Genomic DNA, 15949 nt, shown 5'->3' on the forward strand with positions numbered 1-15949 from the left:
TAGTTTGGAGATAATGAATATATATTTGTATTCACATATAATTACAACAGAAAGGCATAAAACTTTACAAATTCCGTGTTCACTTTTGTAGGCTCAACACAGTTTCATAGATCTGGATAAAATAGCCTAAGCTATATTGAAATCATTAAAAGACATACAAATAAAAAGACATAAAACAAACAAAAGCTATAACAATCTAGGAATATACAGTATAATATAAATGAATTGAACCACTTTAAGCCATTTTGAACTTTCATTTTACAAAGCCCTATCTGAAAAAAGACTTTATATATTTTCTAAAAACAATTTAGTTTTTTATAATTTTATTATTTCATAATATTATTTATAAAGTATTTGGATACAGTTATATTAATCAAATCAGGCAAACAGATTGCGATTTTCATTTTGTAAGGTCAAGCTTCGGCTCTGTATTCTTAATAGTGTGCAGGACACAGTTTAAATGAGGGAATACAACATAATTTATATAATATATTAATATATAAAGAGTGTGTGTGTGTATTTACAGTACATTGTAGACTTCCACAATTAGCTAATCACAATGTTACAGAATTTACAAAGAGTTATCAAAATTGCGGTAATCAATAACTTTTTTTATGTTAATGAACATTTTAAACAGTAAAACCAGTCATCAGAAAAAGTATCGTCGTTTACCTTGAAACCAGTTTTCATTAAAACACTAGAGAAATCGTTTACTTAAATGGTCAAGGGGTGTTGAGTAAACATTCATTCATACATTTTCCTTCGGCTTAGTCCCTTCGTTCATCAGTGATCGCCACAGCGGAATGAACCGCCAACTCACCCAGCATATGTTTTACACAGCGGATGCCCTTCCAGCTGCAACACAAGCTCTCCAAATTGTACTAGGAAACACCCATACACACTTATTCACACACATACAGTACACTACAGCCAATTTAGTTTATTCATTCACCTATAGACCATTTCAATGTGGTGATTGCTGAAGATGGCCTGCTTGGTGTCAAACTATTTCATAACTGTAACAAGGGGGAATTAAAACACCTGCCATATGATTGTTTATCAATATGTGGAGGTTTTTGGATTCTCTGAAGCTTAGGGAAATTAAAAATGTAAAACAGGAAACGCGTTAGGACCATTGTTTTTGTTTACATGCCTCAAAATGATCTATACCGCATGTCTTTGGACTGGAAACCAGAGCACGCAGAGGAAACCCATTCGAACATTGGGAGAACATGCAAACTCCAAACAGAAATACTAACTGAACCTGCTGTGACTCAAACCAGTGACCTTCTCGATGTGAGGGAACAGTGCTAACCACTGAGCCACCGTGTCGCTCTTGAGTACACATGCAAAATCCTATTAATTAAAGCCGAATATTGCTCAAGATAATACACATTTTCACTGTATTTGCTCTAAAACAATCTGCCATTGTTTACTATCTGCTCTCCACTTTTGGGAGTTAAGGGGTGAACCATGGTAATGGCACAGTAACTGAATGCAATGTCGCCAGTGCAGAACACAGCATTGTTCCAGTGACATTAAATCCTCCTTGAAAGCAGCACTCAACCCTGACAAACACATGCGTGCTTTGGGGCTCAGCATTGAGAAGCACATAAAAGGCTCTCAAACGATGAGGCTAAATAAGTGATTCCCTTTTAAAACCATCATCTGTGCTCTTTAACATATTCTGTGAGGTGATTAATTGGCTTTTTCAAGTAACAAATCCTCTTTCATTGGGTCCCTCAGCCAGCTTGCATCCCCAGAGACGAACGGTCACTAACCTTTTCATTTTGCAGCTCAATCTATAGAAGAAATTCTTCATACCTCAGCACTATTCATAAGCCCTCATTATGAAAATAAGCGATATCATAGAGTGCTTGTCCATGCAAAACACACTGCCATGATGGTTTCCAAAGCTTCGCTAAGATGTTCTGATGATGCTTTGTGCAGTTACTAATTCAGAGTAGTTATTATATAATAATAACAGCACAATTGAAGGTTTATTGTTCATGCTAGTTGTACATCATGAGTTATATGCACCAAAGTTTCGTTTTTCTTTTAGGAGTTTGTTTAAATCCCTGCTGGTGAGGATAAGCAAATGTAATTGATGCTTGCCTAAGATTAGTGAGGGATAAAACAGAATTTGCACATGAGAACTCTTATGAAAATTCTGTCGAACTGAGACGGTGTCGTTGCATCATAATCTGATAAAGTCGTTTTAGCAATCTATCCTCCATCAGCTTCACAGTATTTCATCATATAAGAAAGGCCGCTTTTGTAACCATGTGGCCAAAAGACACAAATACCAAGACTATCAGTTGGCTATTAATTATCACAATTTCTCCTCCTCAGAGTGATTCTAAGGCCTCTTCTGTCAGCAGAACTGTTGGTGTCAACAGACTGTGGTATTTACTTCAGTATACTGGTATTTTATCTTCTACGTTCCTGGTGCTGATGGGTATAGGCTTCGCTATATGTTTTTGGAGTAGTAATAGAAAACTTAATAATAATAATAAGTTAATAAAATGCCGTCTGAAAGTTTCCTCTAAAATGAGCATTTTTATCAGGCTCCTCTGTGTATGTTCTGTAATATCACTCTGTGTATGTTCTGTAATATCACTCTGTGTGTGTTCAGTAATATCACTTTTATCCTTTCCCTGGTCTTTAAAGTGAAATATCTCAACATAAACAAAGGAGGCTGAGAAAAATGTTCATTTTCGATTGGAATTTCAGACGGCACTTAGAGGTTTTTGCATCTGAACTCTTCATATTTACTTATTTCAATAGTTGGAAATAGTTGGAATCAAAATAGTAATAATAATAATAGTATATTTCTTGAATGAATGAATGAATGAATGAATGAATGTATTTTTTAAATCCTTATGAATTTTTTTTTGATCGGCTAAAGAATAAATCACTGACGTCCAATGACTTGCCTTAACCCAACTTGCTTAATCTAGTTAAGCCTTCATATTTAAGCCGAATACTAGTATTTTGCTAAATAATTAGAAACATATTATGAACTGTCATCATGACAGACACAAAAGAGTATGGTTATTAGAAATGAGTTATTAAAACTGTCATTTTTACAAATGTGTTAAAAAAAATCACTTTTGAACAAGAGGGCTAATAATTGTGTATATAAGACATATTATACACATGGAAAACATAGTTGAAGATTGATTTTAAAACTTTGTGTTAGGGCTGCATGATATTGGAAAATCTGATATTGTGATACTTTATTTTTCTGCTATAGATTTTGTGATATAAATACCGTTTCAGAAAGTTTGAATAACTCTATTTTTGACGGTTTTCTGGGGAGTCCAACAGCATTCAGGTACAAATTGAATAATCACGATGCAAAAAAAAATGCTTTTTTTACTCTGTTTTGTCTTGTTTCTAGTCCAAATATTGAACACAAATCTTAGACCAAGTAAAAATATTGTTTAGTTTTCACCATCAGAAGAAATAAGGGAAAATCAAGAGATTTTTTTGCTTGTTTTAAGGAAATTATCTGCCAGTAGGGTAAGTGAAATAATTTTATATTTTTTGCTTTTATATGTACATTTGGACTAGAAACAATACAAAAATGATAAGAAATGTTTATCATATAAATTCCATATAAAAACAGTGCTTAAAAACAATTCCGTTGCTCCTGGTCAACTATAATTCAGACTGGACATTGCTCATTTTTGCGATGTGACTGTTGCGGCTGTGCACATTGCGATATCGATGCTGAAACGATATATTGTGCAGGCCTAATTGGTGTATTATATGCAAATAATTTTGAATTAATGTGCAACATTTAATTCTTAGATTTGCATAGTGAGAGTAATATTTCTAATATTTATTTATTTTTTGCTTTGTCTTTTTTATAACCTCTGTCTCAGAATTGCCAAAGTAGTGCCAGTATTTAAAGTAAATTTAAACTGAATGTTTGTAACTTAAATTTCCATCATAACTATACTGATTTGTTCCATATACAGGTACACTACCGATCAAAAATTTGGGGTCCTTTTTTCATGTTTTTTTAATGAAAATTATTTTGTTCATCAAAGCGGAATTTATTAAATGTAAAAAAAAATTATAATTAATTTGTTAATTAATGATTTATTCAATATTTATTTATTACTTATTGCATGTAGTTTCCAATGAAATGATTACTCCAATAATTATTGCTTTTATTACTATTACCATTAATAATAATATTAATAATAATAATAACAATAATAATTAATATTGAAAATTCATCTTTAAAATCACTGGAATAAATTATTAAATAAAAATTTTAACTACTTTTGAACAGTTACTTTAATGTGCAATAACATTTAACAACTTTTTACTGCATTTTCGATGAAATAAATGCAGCGTTGGTGAGCAGGAGAAGCTTATTTTAAAACATTTAAAAATCCTACTCACCCCAAACCTTTGAACAGTGTATATATTGCAGTAAGAATTATTAAACCCCCTTTTTTCTGTTTTAAATATTTCCCACATGATGTTTAACAGATCGAGGACATTTTTCAAAGTACAGTATGTCTGATAATATTTTTTTCTTCTAGGGAAAGTCTTATTTGTTTTATTTCCACTAGAATAAAAGCAGATTTAAATTTTTTAAACACCATTTTAAGGACAAAATTATTAGCCCCTTTAAGCTATATTTTTTTTTTCAGTAGTCTACAGAACAAACCATTGTTGTACAATAACTCGCCTGATTACCATAACCTGCCTAGTTAACTTAATTAACCTAGTTAAGCCTTAAAATGTCACTTTAAGCTAAATACTAGTGTCTGAAAAAAATATCTAGTAAAATATTATTTACTGTCAGCATGGCCAAGATAAAATTCATCAGTTATTAGAAATGAGTTATTAAAACTATTATCTGAAAAGAAAATGTGAAAAAAATCTCCTCTCTGTTAAACAGAAATTGTGGAAAAAATATAAACGGGGGGCTAATAATTAAGGGCGTTTAATAATTCTGATTGCAGCTGTATATAACAATATAATATATAACAGTATTCTTTGTCAGTACATAAATGCAAAATAAATCAACATTAGGGTCAATTTGTAGATGCAATCAATACGACCATTGTAATTAACGGATGCAAAAAGATGTACTCTCGAATCATATTTCTACGATGTGCTTTAGCAAAATAGTTATAAAAATAAACTGCTGAATTGTCGACAGTTTTATAGACCGCTGCATATATTGAAGCTTTATATTAATTCATAAGAAGTCTGTTTAGCCATCATTTTTTTTCCCAACATAATGATATGAAGCCCGGCTGACTGAAGATCCTCCAGCTGCACTTCATAAATTAATTCCCTGCCCATATGCATAATTCACCAGCCGCTCATCAGTATCAAGCCTTTCCTTACCTGTAGATTAAATCCAAGGTGTCCTGGGGATGTTCAAATATAAAAAACGAGCGCTCCTTCTTGTTATTTTAATTCACAAACAAGTCATTACTTTCCTTCAGCGACGTCACGATCGCACGAATCGATGTCAGAGTACCGGAGCGCGAGATGAAAGAGCGCACGAGCCGCGCACACTGTGAATGACGACGGCTGTCAGACTGCAACATATTCAGCGTAGAGGCTTCCTGTTACATCATCAGCGCCAATCCCCGCCTCAATGCACACTCCAGCTCCCCGTACACTGACTGAATCTCGTTTAAAACAACTGATGTTACCTTTCACCATTTTTGCCTTCCTTTGAAGGAGTTATGCATGGGTGCAAAGAAGATGAAAAAACATTATCAAAGTAACTTATGCTATGTATTTTTTTATGACGTATTTTATTTATCAGCATCTATCATGATGATAACTACCAAAAATAATTAGGAAAAAATATTCATTAAATAAAAAATAATTAATTAATAATACATTATTTTTGAGGATTATTTTTCTTGATTATATTCTATTTCAGGCCCCTTGCCAGCCTGGTGAAAGAGATGTTTCTTTTTTTTTTTTTTCAAAAAGTCGACTTTTTGCAATTATTTGACTCATTTTCTATTTAATTATGAGCTTTAAATACTGCGTTTTAGTGACATTTTAAGCACTATTTATTTATTTATTTATTTATTTATTGCTGGACTAGTTTGTCAGATGATCACAATTTTTAGATGTACCAAAAACACCTCCTAAATATTAGGAATAAAGAAAAATTAATAAATACTTATATTTAAATTACAAATTCCATACATCATATATCACTGGGGGGCTACCCGCTGCGCCATCGTGCTGCGCCATCGTGCTGCCCCATATTTAAAGTATTTAAACTTAATTTGTTTGTTTAAATTTAGGCCATATACTGTAAATTGTTTACAACCACTAACCTTAATCAATTGTAAATCCAATGAATATTTTTTCTTCAGTGAAGCTCTAAATTTTATTTGAATTACTGTTTTATTAGATCAGTGTAAATGATCAGTGTCACGTACAATAAAAAAACAACAACAACAAAACTACCCCTCACACAAGTGATTCAAAACAAGCTCTGATATCATACCAATGCATGCATATAATTATAATTACACCATTTTAATTGATTTGGACTGCAGAGCTCAAACACACTCAGGGTTCAAATTACAGGGGGGTTTGGGGGGATTGACCCCCACAATTAACGCTTGATCCCACCTGAAGCACATCAAAACAAGATGTATCAGTCAGTCCTTTTAATAATAAGAAATATTTCACTCTGATAGGTGTTTTACATAATAATATAAATATTCATTCGACCACCCCTATAACGGTTCAAATCATTGTGAATGCATAATCCCTCCAATCAGTCTTCAAGAAAAAAGTCTTAAATTGGAAGATCTATAGAGCAGGGATGCCCAAACTTAGTCCTGGAGCGCCGTTGGCCTGCATAGTTTAGCTCCAACTTCCTTCAACACACCTGCCTGGAAGTTTCTAGTGTACCTAGTAAGAGCTTGATTAGCTGGTTCAGGTGTGTTTAATTGGGGTTGGAACTAAAGTATGCAGGACACCGGCCCTCTAGGACTAAGTTTGGACTCCCCCCAGCTGAAAAAAACCAGTCTGGTTTTAGAGGGGTTTTGGCCATTTCCAGGCTGGTTTCCAGCCATTTTCAGTCTGGTCTTAGTTGGTCAGGCTGGAAAATGACCAGCTAAATCCAGCTTTAGCTGGTTTAAGCTGGACATAGCTGGTTTTGGCTGGGCTCTCAGCCTGCCTAGGTAATTTTCCAGCCTGACCAGCTAAGACCTGGCTGGAAACCAGCCTGGAAATGGCCAAAACCAGGCTGGTCAACCAGCTAAAACCAGCCAACCAGCCTAGGCTGGTTTAAGCTGTTTTTTTTCAGTAGGGCCCTGATCTAGAGCACAGATAGACTTTGTTTTCTCGTAAAATAGTTGTTTGCATCTACATTTAGCCTGAAAGTAAAGTCAAATTAGATATACAATAACGTTTGTAGTCTGACCTACAGTAACATCTGAAATAGCTAATCAGAGAATACTGTAGGCCAGAGTACATTAAATATCCCTCAAAACGCTAAAAAAAACTTAAATAGGTTTTATGAATAAACTAGATGTGATTAAAAATTAATACATAAATGACTGAAACATGTTTTACACAAACTTACTGAAAAATGTTGACCCCCCTGATCGTCAATGTATAATTCGCACACTGCCTATAGTGTAGTCTAAAATAGATTTAAAGGAAATGTGAGTGAATTATAAAAGAACTCAAAATAAATACATTTTTATTTACACTTTTGTAAAAATGCCTCCAACAGCGTTAATACAGCCAAAATAATCATTAAAAAATGAAGAAGACGTGTTATGAGGGCTATGAAAAATTTCACATTATAAGATCACATTATTATGTCTTTTCTTTTTCATTCTTTTAAAACCTATTTAGCACATTTTACTCTGTGTACAAATATGTGTGTATATACATATATATATATATATATATATATATATATATATATATATATATATATATATATATATATATATATATATATATATATATATATATATGACAATTTTTGTTATGTGCAAATGTATTTGCTCATTTTTATAAATCTTTAAGGTACACTTTAAAAAAATTCAGTTTGATAAAATTAAAATGTATGGACATAATCATAGATTTCTATTCAAAGAACATTGTTCTGATTCATTGTTCTGGAAAAATTAGGGTAAGATGAACCCAATCTGATCACGGTTTCACAACACAATACAAACACAATAGGTGCAGTGTACCAAATGCTTTCCATTTTTAATGAAGAGCATACATGTTAAAGACACCTAGAACTAAAAAGCACTCTCTTGCAGACTTTAAGAAACACAACGAACCTTAACAGTAACAAAGACACCAAAACATGATTCAAATAAAAGTGTTTAATAAGAGTACATTTTTAAGTATGCATTTTCACCACTGGCAGTGGATTCCAATATGTCTTCTTAAGAGTAACAGCTCCATCTTGTGTAGAAAACAGAACAAGTCATATAAGAAGTGTGTGTGTGTATCTGCTTGCTTTTTTCTCACATGTATCAAGAAGTCCTACTGTATAACATTTTACTTACTGGAACGACTTTAGGATGTTAGTAAATATATTATGCAGTCAAAGAGGCACGCGTATCCTAAATGTAGTACATTAATGCATAGACTCAACATATGATGATTTATCACTGTGTCCTGGATATACAGTTGAGGTCAGAAATAATCGCCTCCCTGTTTCTTTTTTCCACTATTTCTGTTTAACGGAGAGAAGATTTTTTTCAACAAATTTCTGAATATAATAGTTTTAATAACTCACTTCTAATAACTGATTTATTTTATCTTTGCCATGATGACAGTAAATAATATTTGACTAGATATTATTCAAGACACTAGTATTTAGCTTAAAGTGACATTTAAAGTCTTAACTAGGTTAATTAGGTTAACTAGGCAGATTATGGTAATTAGGCAAGTAATTGTATAATGATGGTTTGTTCTGTAGACCAGTGTTTCCCAACCCTGATCCTGAAGGCACACCAACAGTACATCTTTTGCATGTCTCCCTTATCTGAACCATTCATTTCAGGGTTTCAAGTCTCTTCTAATGTTCTGATGATTTGATTTAGGTGTATTTGAATAGAGAGAGATGGAAAATGTGTACTGTTGGTGTGCCTTCAGGAACAGGGTTGGGAAACACTGCTGTAGACTATCAATAAATATATAGCTTAAAGGGGCTAATAATTTTGACCATAAAATGGTGTTTAAAAAATTTAAAACTGCTTTCATTCTAGCCAAAATAAAACAAATAAGACTTTCTCCAGAAGAAAAAATATTATCAGAAATACATATATGAAAATTTCCTTGCTCTGTTAAGCATCATTTGGGTAATTGAATTAGGAAAAAAAAAAATTTAAAGGGGGGCTAATAATTCTGACTTTAACTGTGTATATATATATATATATATATATATATATATATATATATATATATATATATATATATAAAGTTATTTCAAACAATGAGAAGAATAAAAAAAGGAAATATATGGAGTGCAAAGAATATAAAGAGTTAGTGTCCGCCAGAACAATTTTACATAAAGATGAAAAAGGTATATAGAAACCTCAACAACTATTTATAAAAAGGCATAAATACTCGGTATTAAATAGATTCATAAGTGGCATTGTGAACAAAGACAAGATATGAGTATTTATAATGCAGAGGAATTTGCATTTAGGTGTCCTTTCATCCCCAGAAAAGAGTAGTAAATTATGTTTAACATTTAAAATATGTAGAATGTTTTTTTTTATATCTGAAGGCCAGATTAAAATCCATTAATTGTGTTAATTATATACATGACTGTAATGTGTGTCTCTAAAACTTCTACCACAACACACAATGTACACAGTGTGGATAAAAGAGTGGTTTTGGTTTCATAAAGAAATCTGGTCTAGACAGATCGGAATAAGATATTAGAGTTCCTCGTCTTTATCCGTATTTGCTTTCTCCGGAGTTGATCTGAAAGAGAAACCATCGAACATACTGAATCAACAAAACATACAAGTCATGCATAACTTTAGTGGTACCTGAGTTTTGTTTTTACTCTGTTATTAATCTACAGCAGTTCTTAATTATAATATTAAACCGTAAAAAATCTGAAAAGTGAGCCCACCTTTCATGCACATTTTCATGCAGTGTCTTTTGTGGATGAAGTTGTTTTTGTTTCCTCCACATCCAGTGTAGCGAAAGGCTTGACATCTGCCAGTCCTGGAGTTGAACACGTATCTCCTCTCAGAGCCGTCACAATCCCCCCGGTCAACCGCACTCATGCACAATTCTGGAGGACTGAACTCTGAAATACACAATCAATATGATGACTATCATTAGCGTTTTTATTCCTTTTTTGTACACATTCACATTCGTATTTAGAGTGTTTTAGTGGCTATGAGTTAGTCAGTTTAATTTAGTTGCTTATTTAAACCCTAGATATTATATAGGCTATCTATACAGTACAGTTGTGTGAAAAAGTGTTTGCCCCCTTACTGTTTGTCACTTTAATGTGTCAGATCATCAAATGACTTTAAATATTAGACAAAGACAACACAAGTAAACGCATCATGCAGTTTTGAAATAAAGCTTTTTATTATTCAGGGGAAACAAATTACAAAACTACATAGCAATTTGTAGTTACCCAATAACTGGTTGGGCCACCCTTAGCACCAACAAATGCAATCATGCATTTTAATAACTTGTAATAAGTCTGTTACAGCGCTATGAAAAAATTTTGGCCCACTCTTTGCAGAATTGTTGTAATTCAACCACTTTGGAGAGTTTTTGAGCATGAACCGCCTTTTTAAGGTCATGCATCTCAATTGGATTAATGTCAGGACTTTGACTAGGCCACTCCAAAGTCTTAATTTAGCTTTTCTTCAACCATTCAGAAGTGGACATTCTGGTGTGCTTTTCTGGCAAAACTGAGACAAGTCTTTATGTTCTTTTTGCTCAGCAGTGGTTCTTGTCTTGGAACTATGCCATGCAATACATTTTGCCCAGTCTCTTTCCTATGGTGAAGTCATGAACACTCACCATAACTGAGGCAAGTGAGGCCTGCAGTTCTTTGGATGTTCTTTGTTGTTGGATTAGTTGTTGCTGTACTCTTGGGGTAATTTTGGTCAGCCGGACAGTCCTGGGAAGGTTCTCAATACTGTTCACTGTTTTTGCTATTTGTAGATAATGCAGCTCTCTCTGCAGTTCCAAATCTTTAGAAATGGCTTTATAACTTTTCCAGACTGGTAGATCTAAAAAAAAATTTCTTGTTTGTTTTTGAATTGCTTTGGATCTCAGCATGATGTCTAGCTTTTGAGGATCTTCTGGTCTACTTCACTTTGTCAGGCAAGTCCTATTTAAGTGATTTCTTGATTCCGAACAGGTGTGGCTAGTGAAATTGAACTCAGGTGTGATAACGAGGTGCAAACACTTTTTCACACAGGGCTATGTAGTTTTGCATTTTGTTTTCTTTTGATAATTAAAACATACTTTTTACTTGTGTTATCTTTGACTAATCTATAGATTAGTTTGATGCACTGAAACAGTGAAGTGTCATTTTAAAAAAGGAAAAAAAAAGAAATTAGTAATGGGGCAAACACTTTTTCACACTGTATATGTCTGTACCATTTACATTCTAAACATATTTTTGGAATGTTTGGAAGAACATTTTCATAATATAACATTCCTAAATAAAATGAATATGTTATTTGTTTCTTTGTAAGAATGAAATTTAAACACTTTTTTTTCTGAAAACTTATATGATGAATTAGTCATGACAGCATGTTTTATGTTTACCAATAATTTGTTACAGTATGAAAGATGATGTATGATGTACGGGATGAATGATTTTTAAAAAGCACCAGAGGAACCCCTTTTTATACCTTCAATAAATATTTGGATGTAGCTATACTTATGGACATTCGGATTTTGATTACAGATAATCAAGTCAATATATACATTAATTTATTTGTATTTTTTCTATGGCTTAACTTGCACAATGGATCGACACGGTGACTCGGTGGTTAGCACTGTTGCCTCACAGCAAGAAGGTCACTGGTTCAAGTCCTGGCTGGGCAGTTGGCATTTCTGTGTGAAGTTTGCATGTTCTCCCCATGTTGGCGTGGGTTTCCTCCAGGTGCTCCAGTTTCCCCCACATGTGCATTCAAGTGTATGAGTGTTTATGGATGTTTCCCAGTACTGGGTTGCAGCTGGAAGGGCATCTGCTGTGTAAACTTCATGCTGCATAAGTTGGCAGTTCATTCTGCTGTGGTGACCCCTGATAAGCGGCATAACTAAGCCAAAGGAAAATTAATAAATGAACTTGCACAGTTTCATTTTTTACACCAATTGCACCAATACTCAGGAATAGTACTGTAGTATAAAAAGGTGTATATGGTAAAATTGTTATTTGTTTACTTGAATTTACAAAAAAAGTCCACTAGATGGCAGTAAAATAACATCGTTCTTCAATAGAAGCATTATATATTTGGTGTGCAAATGAACAACATCACAAGGTAAAACCCTTCAGAATACAGATATGAACAGAACACTTGAGTCAAGCCTGGATTCTGTTATTGCTGCTGAAATTAAGATCTATGGCTCACTGCAGGAGAACAAACCCATGTTGAGGAATCAGAATTACAGACACAAACTGATAAAGTGTGCTAAAAGAAACACTTTAGAGTATTTTGGATATTTTCTTTCCATTATATTGAAAAAACCCTTTATGGAAAGCCTAAAACCCTGTGTGTGAAAAAAAACTGTGTTTTTATGGCAAGCTGTTTTGACATTTAATCAATAGCCCATACTAGTATCTATTTTCATGTTACTAGTGCTTATTTTTAGATACTAGTATCTTTTCCATTAATTACCAGTACTCAGTCATTGGCTACTAGTGTTTATTCATAAGATACTACTGCCTATTCTTAAGATACTAATGCTTATTAAAAATATACTAGTGCTTACTCATTAGACACTAGTTCTTTTTATTAGATACTAGTGCTCATTTATTAGGTACTAGTACCTATTAAATAGATACTAGTAGTTATGTATTAGATACTATTACATATTCATTAGATAGTATCTATATTAATAGGTTCTAGTACTTATTCATTAGGTACTAGTATTTATTAAATATGTACTATTTTCTTATTTATTAGATACTAGTACTTATTTTAATAGTGACTAGTAATTATTCTGTTGCTACTAGTAACAAATTAAAAAATAATTTTCATTGATTTCTATGGGATCTGTCATTGAGATATCAGTTATTCAGCTTTGACTATTATGTATCCCAGCTCGTACTAGTACATATTTTTATGTTACTGGTAGTTAATCATTAGGCAGTACTTGTATCTAATTAATACTAGTATCTAATTAATAGATATAGTACTTATGTATTAGATACTAGTACTAATTAATTAGGCACTAGTGCCTAATCATAAGGTGCAACAATAAGATACTAGAATCTATTTAATAGATACTAGTACTTATGAAATAGATACTACAACTTATTTGAAAGATAATAATACACATTTATTAAATACTAGTACTTTTCTTTATTTTACTAGTAAAGTGTTTAATTGAACTCTACTCTTCCATTTGGACTAGTCATAATAAAAGACGAGTAAAAAGCAGACCTGACTAGTAAAATAAGATTTGTTAATAGGAATAGCTATAAAAGATAGTGTCTAATAAATAAACACTAGAACTTGCAAATAACTACTAGTATCTATTTAATAGTTACCAGTATCTAATGCATAGGTACCAGTATCTATTTAATAAGTGCTAGTATCTGTTGATTAAGTACTAGTACCTAATGAATAAGCACTAGTATCTAATACATAAGTACTAGTATCTGTTAGTTAGATCCTAGTATCTATTTAATAAGTACTAGTTCTTAATGATTAACTACTAGGACAAAAATATATGGACTAGTCCCCGCTGGAAAATGGACTAGTTGATGCTGAATAGGCAAGGCAAGGCAAGGCAAGGCAAGGCAAGGCAAGTTTATTTATATAGCACATTTCATACACAGTGGCAATTCAAAGTGCTTTACATAAACAGGAATAAAAGAAACAATTATAAGAGAAATAAAAACAAACAGAATAAAAATGAAATAAAATAAAAGCTGATAAAATGTGTTATAAAAGAGTTAAAAAGAAGAGAAAAACATAGTAGTTCGATCTGTCGGACGTAGCACAGTGCTCATTCAGTAAAGGCACAGCTAAACAGATGTGTTTTCAGTCTTGATTTGAATGTGCCTAATGTTGGAGCACATCTGATCATTTCTGGAAGCTGATTCCAGCAGCGAGGGGCGTAGTAGCTGAAAGCCGATTCACCCTGCTTTGACTGAACTCTTGGGATTTCTAATCTATTTGATCCTAAAGATCTGAGTGATCTGTTAGGTTTGTATTCAGTGAGCATATCTATAATGTATTGAGGTCCTAGGCCATTTAGTGATTTATAGACCAGTAATAATACTTTAAAATCTATTCTAAATGTGACTGGGAGCCAGTGTAAAGACCTGAGGACAGGTGTGATGTGCTCTGATTTCCTGGTTCTGGTCAGAATTCTGGCCGCAGCGTTCTGGATGAGCTGCAACTGTCTGACTGTCTTTTTGGGAAGGCCAGTGAGGAGGCCATTACAGTAATCCACCCTGCTGCTGATAAAAGCATGAACAAGTTTCTCTAAGTCTTCACTGGAAACAAAGCATCTAATTCTTGCAATGTTTTTGAGATGATAGTATGCTGATTTACTAACTGCTTTGACATGACTATTGAAACTCAGATCTGACTCCAGAGTCACACCAAGATTCTTGACCTTATTTTTTGTTGTTTGACCCTTAGAGCCAAGGTACGCATTCACCTTGAGAACCTCATCTCTGTTCCCAAACGCAATGACTTCAGTTTTCTCTTTGTTTAACTGAAGAAAGTTTTGGCACATCCAATTGTTAATTTCATCAATGCATTGGCAGAGGGTGTCAATGGGGCTGTAGTCATTAGGCAGTAAGGCTAGGTAGATCTGAGTGTCATCAGCATAGCTGTGGTAGGAGATTTGGTTCTTTCTCATTATTTGGCTCAGAGGGAGCATATAAAGGTTGAACAGGAGTGGTGCCAGAATCGAGCCTTGTGGGACTCCACATGTCATGGGTGTCCACCCTGACCTATGGTCACCTATACTGACATAGTATCCTCTCCCTTCAAGGTAAGATCTGAACCATTTGAGGACCGTCCCAGACAGCCCAACCCAGTTTTCCAGCCTATCCAGAAGTATGCTGTGATCGACAGTGTCAAATGCAGCACTGAGATCAAGCAGTACCAGCACTGTTAGTTTGCCTGAATCTGTATTTAGGCGGATGTCATTGATTATCTTTATAAGGGCGCTCTCTGTACTGTGATGTGGTCTGAAACCAGATTGAAAATTGTCCAAACACCCCTTGAAGTTTAAGAACTTGTTAACCTGGTTAAAAACAACTTTTTCAATGATTTTGCCAATGAAAGGGAGATTTGAGATGGGCCTGTAATTGCTCAATATGGTGTTATCTAGGTTGCTCTTCTTCAAGAGGGGTTTAACAACTGCAGTTTTAAGTGAGTTAGGAAAAATCCCCGAGAGAAGTGAAGCATTTACCACTTTTAGAAGATCCATTTCTAAGCAGGTAAATACCGTTTTAAAGAATGATGTGGGGAGCGTGTCGAGACTGCAGGTTGATGTTTTCATAATTTGCACGATCTCTTCTAAGATTTTGCCATTAATTGCCATGAAATCGGACATAATGTCTGATTTCTTAAGTTGTGGTTGAGCTAGTCTGACGTCGACACAATTTGGCTGATTTGATGAGCTGATTGCCTTTCTGATATTATTGATCTTGTCAGTAAAGAAATGAGCAAACTCATTACATTTGCTTTCAGAGAGTAGCTCACTGGGAATCCGACTGGGGGGG

At 33.7% G+C, this 15949-nt stretch overlaps 2 protein-coding genes across 3 annotated transcripts in view; both read right to left on the reverse strand.

Moving 5' to 3' along the window:
* The window catches only part of calcrla (calcitonin receptor-like a), a 62741-nt gene extending 57183 nt beyond the window's left edge, over positions 1-5558 (reverse strand). The window contains exon 1 of the mRNA XM_056465792.1: positions 5380-5558. The gene's annotated coding sequence lies outside the window, so the exon portion shown is untranslated. The remainder of the gene's footprint in view (positions 1-5379) is intronic.
* Positions 5559-9500: 3942 nt separating this feature from the next.
* The window catches only part of tfpia (tissue factor pathway inhibitor a), a 55803-nt gene continuing 49354 nt past the window's right edge, over positions 9501-15949 (reverse strand). For both annotated transcript variants that reach the window (XM_056465819.1, XM_056465818.1), the window contains exons 6-7: positions 10133-10312; positions 9501-9978 (exon numbers count right to left, since the gene is read on the reverse strand). In XM_056465819.1, the coding sequence (XP_056321794.1) occupies positions 9911-9978; positions 10133-10312 (248 nt within the window). In that variant the 3' untranslated portion in view covers positions 9501-9910. The remainder of the gene's footprint in view (positions 9979-10132; positions 10313-15949) is intronic.

The sequence above is a fragment of the Danio aesculapii genome, chromosome 9 (assembly GCF_903798145.1).
Source record: "Danio aesculapii chromosome 9, fDanAes4.1, whole genome shotgun sequence".
Lineage (NCBI taxonomy): Eukaryota > Metazoa > Chordata > Actinopteri > Cypriniformes > Danionidae > Danio > Danio aesculapii.